Here is a 3,585-nt window from a genome sequence, read left to right as displayed (position 1 = left end):
CCCCCGATTTCCCTAAACTATCCCCAACTCCCTAACGTTTAGCTTCCTTGGTTCAATCTAGTTTGATTTTTAGTTTAGCATCTTAGTGATAATTCAAATCAAACCTCTTGTTCGAATTAGCTTGACATTTAAACTCGAGAACCATCGTTTCTTTGGGATGATCCCTTTACTTGCCACTATAATTGATATAGTTGGTTGGTCTAGTGGTTTTATAAATTTTGTTTGATTGTGGCGTTGATCTTTCAACGACGGAAAAACGCCCTATCACATAGCTAGTGAAAATTTTGACTGCCCTGTGTATCGCAAGAGTTTCTGCATGGTTTATTTCCATGAAAAGTATGGTAGTTGAGAAGAGGCAAATAAACTTCCCTGTATCGTCTCTCATAACCCCTCTGATTGAGGACTTGGAGTTAATGAGACTAAGAGATGCATCCACATTACATTTGAGAGATTGGATGGGCTGAGGGGACCATTCCTCTAATAGCCCGCGTGAGGGTGTTTTTGGCTTTAAAGAGAGGTTGGGAGTCCAGTTGACGGAGCAGGGATTTGTAGCACCTCCTCGGCATTGTAAGGGAATTGATCATTCCACCCTTTTATCAACCAACTAAGACGTAGTAGTACAAGGTTCTGTAACTGGGGCACATAAGAGGTTTTGTTCTCAAAGACTCGCGTGTTCCTTTCTTTCCATATTGTCCATACTATGACAAAGAAACTGGCTGCCCATACCTTTTTAAAGAAAGCACCATACCTAAGCCACAACCATTGATCAAAGGAAGCTCTAAGGGAAGAGGGAGGTGCCCAGGAGATCTCCCATAAGTTTAACCACCAACACCATAGTGACCAAGCTATACGACAGGAGAGGAAGAGGTGGTCGCTGCACTCCACCGAGAGGTTGCACAGGACGCAAATTGAATCTGAGGTGGGAATGAAACCAAGTTTAGCCAGCTTTTCTTTGGAGTTTACTTTACGCGTAAGAGCCAACCATACAAAATTTTTGATGCGATGCGGGACTAGGCCTCTCCAGACCCCTGCAATCAGATCAATTGGCCGGCGAGAGTCGGTCTTCGCCAGTTCCAAGCAGACAGATTTTACAGAGAATCGGCCAGTTTTTTGAAGTGGCCAGATAATGGAGTCAGGATAAGATTGGGAGAGTGTCACTTGGTCAAGAATCTGCATTAGATTATTACTCTCGTGCTCCTCTTCCGGTCTAAGAGGTCGCTTCCACACCAGGAACCATTTCCAAAATAGCCCATCGCCCAGAATCCCATAGAGGAGATCGTGGAGCTTTGAGTGTTACTGATAATAAATAATCTCGGGCAAATGAGTTTAAGGGGTTTTTCACCCACCCAACTGTCATGCCAGAACATGGTATCCTCCCCATTACCTACTTTCTTCCGTATACTATGAATTGCCATGTTCTTTGATTGAGGGTGGTTCAGGATTAGAGAACATATGGATTTCCATGGACCTCCATTGATTGTAATTTGAAGGTCTGCAGGAGCAAAAGACTCCCCGTATTTGTATTTTTCGGCCACGATACTTCGCCAAAGGGAGTTTGGTTCACGGAGGAACCTCCATAGCCATTTGAAGATTAGTTCCCGTTTTTTGTGTTGGAGATTCCCAAGCCCTAGGCCACCTAGTGGTTTCGGGAATTCAAGCAGGCTCCAATTTGCAGGGGCGAGAAACTTTTTGACGTCGAACCACTACATAAGAATTGCCTCTGTATTCTTTTAATTTTATCGGCTACCCCAAAAGGCAAAGGGAAGAGTGACATATAGTAGGTGGGAAGGCTAGAGAGGGAGGATTTGATAAAGATAGAACGACCACCAAGTGATAACAGTTTTCCTTTCCATGTAGCAAGTTTTTTCGTCATTCGATCCAAAATAGGGTTCCATATGGAGTTGCGGTAAGGGGTACCATCAATTGGAAGCCCTAAATATGTGAAAGGGAGAGAGCCAGTTTTGCATAAGAGAGTCGACGCAGCCAAGGTTAGCCATGGGCCTCCCACATTTATCCCTATCAAGGAACTTTTATGAAAGTTAACTTGGAGTCCATAAACAAGATGGAAACATATGAAGGCCCGTTTAATATTCAGCAGCAAATCTATATTGGGGGGCAGAAAATAATTGTATCATCCGCATACTGTAGGTGGGTTAGCGTTGGCCCATTTTTGCATATTTCTATCCCTTCCCATAGGCCTTTTGATGTTGCTTTTAGGATCACTAGGTTTAGGGCCTCAACCGCGAGATCAAAGAGGAACGATGATAATTGGTCTCCTTGATGGAGACCACGTTGGAGCTTGAACGGTTTTGTGGGCGACCCATTAATTAGGATTGACGCTGAAGCTAACATAACACATGTTCTGATCCATTCCCTCCACTGAGAAAAGGGTAAGAAGTCTGTCAGACAACCGTATGAACAGCCCAAGACTCACGTAGGAAGCAAGGGAACGATCCTCTACAGCACACGTCCTGTTCAAGTAAGGTCGTTTCTACGTATTTATCTCTAATTATACATTAGTATAAATTAGAAAATTTTAATTTTATAAAAGTACTTATTGAGACATAAACAAGACTCACCTACTTGAGTTTTTTCTTATTTATTGGAAAGAATTTACAACATTCTCATCAATTATAATAGTGTCAAAAATATGAATTGAAATTGAAGGCGTATATATTATTATACCCCCCGTCAAAAATAAAAATTATTTATATATTGAAAAAAATTTACAACATTCTCATCAATTGTAATAGTGTCAAAATTATGAATTGAAATCGAAAAAGTATAAATTTTTATACTCCTCGTCAAAAAAAAAGTATACACATTTTAATTTTTTTGGCTTTAAAAGGACTTGATACATGATCCATGCCCACATAACACATTCTTCCCTATACCTAAGTGGATTCTAGCTAGGATCCATGTTACCATCCTGATCAATAATTGTATTGTTAGGCTTGAAGACTGCCACCAAGAAAAACGATGGAAATAATGTCAAATGAACTTCTACCTCTGTTTCATAATTATATTTACAGATACCATTTTGACAAATATTAAGAAAAAGTAAATATATAAATAGGTAAGTGAATATAATAAAATATAAATAAAGTAATAGATGTGTAAAAATGTGGGTGAGTGTAAGAAAAAAATTAATAAAGTAAGATAAAGTGAGTGGAAAGTTGTAAATATTTTGACGAAACATAGGTAAAATAATAAATTTTCTTATCAAAATATAGTAAAAAGTACAATGTAAAGAACATTATGAAACGTAATAATTAAAACAGAAAGTGTAAAGATCATTTTAAAACAGAAATAGAATGAAATAATATTGGTGTAGCCAATCAACTTGCTAAGTCAAATTCTTTTGATTTGATCGAAAAGGTAAGAGAAAATCGATGTCGTTTGTAGATTTCTCCTTATGTATTTATTTGTAATTTGTGTCTGGATTAATGAACTAACCAGTTTTTTCTCTAAAAAAAAAACTTCATTAGAGCTTAAAAAGTAATATTATTGAGTTGATCCATGCTTAGAAAGATCACAAGTAGTTGACCCAAGGCCGTCTAAAGGGAGGTCCAGCCAGACCTACAG

At 38.8% G+C, this 3,585-nt stretch overlaps 1 protein-coding gene across 1 annotated transcript; it reads right to left on the bottom strand.

Annotated features, from left to right (window-relative positions):
- Nucleotides 1-507: 507 nt before the first annotated feature.
- On the bottom strand, nucleotides 508-1,176 carry LOC130463307 (uncharacterized). The gene has a single exon (XM_056832402.1). The coding sequence runs from the start codon at nucleotides 1,174-1,176 to the stop codon at nucleotides 508-510; it is 669 nt and encodes a 222-aa protein (XP_056688380.1).
- Nucleotides 1,177-3,585: the final 2,409 nt, after the last annotated feature.

Source organism: Spinacia oleracea, chromosome 6, assembly GCF_020520425.1.
Source record: "Spinacia oleracea cultivar Varoflay chromosome 6, BTI_SOV_V1, whole genome shotgun sequence".
NCBI lineage: Eukaryota > Viridiplantae > Streptophyta > Magnoliopsida > Caryophyllales > Amaranthaceae > Spinacia > Spinacia oleracea.
Note: the sequence above shows the minus strand (reverse complement) of the source record. Positions and strands in the feature narration are given on the sequence as shown.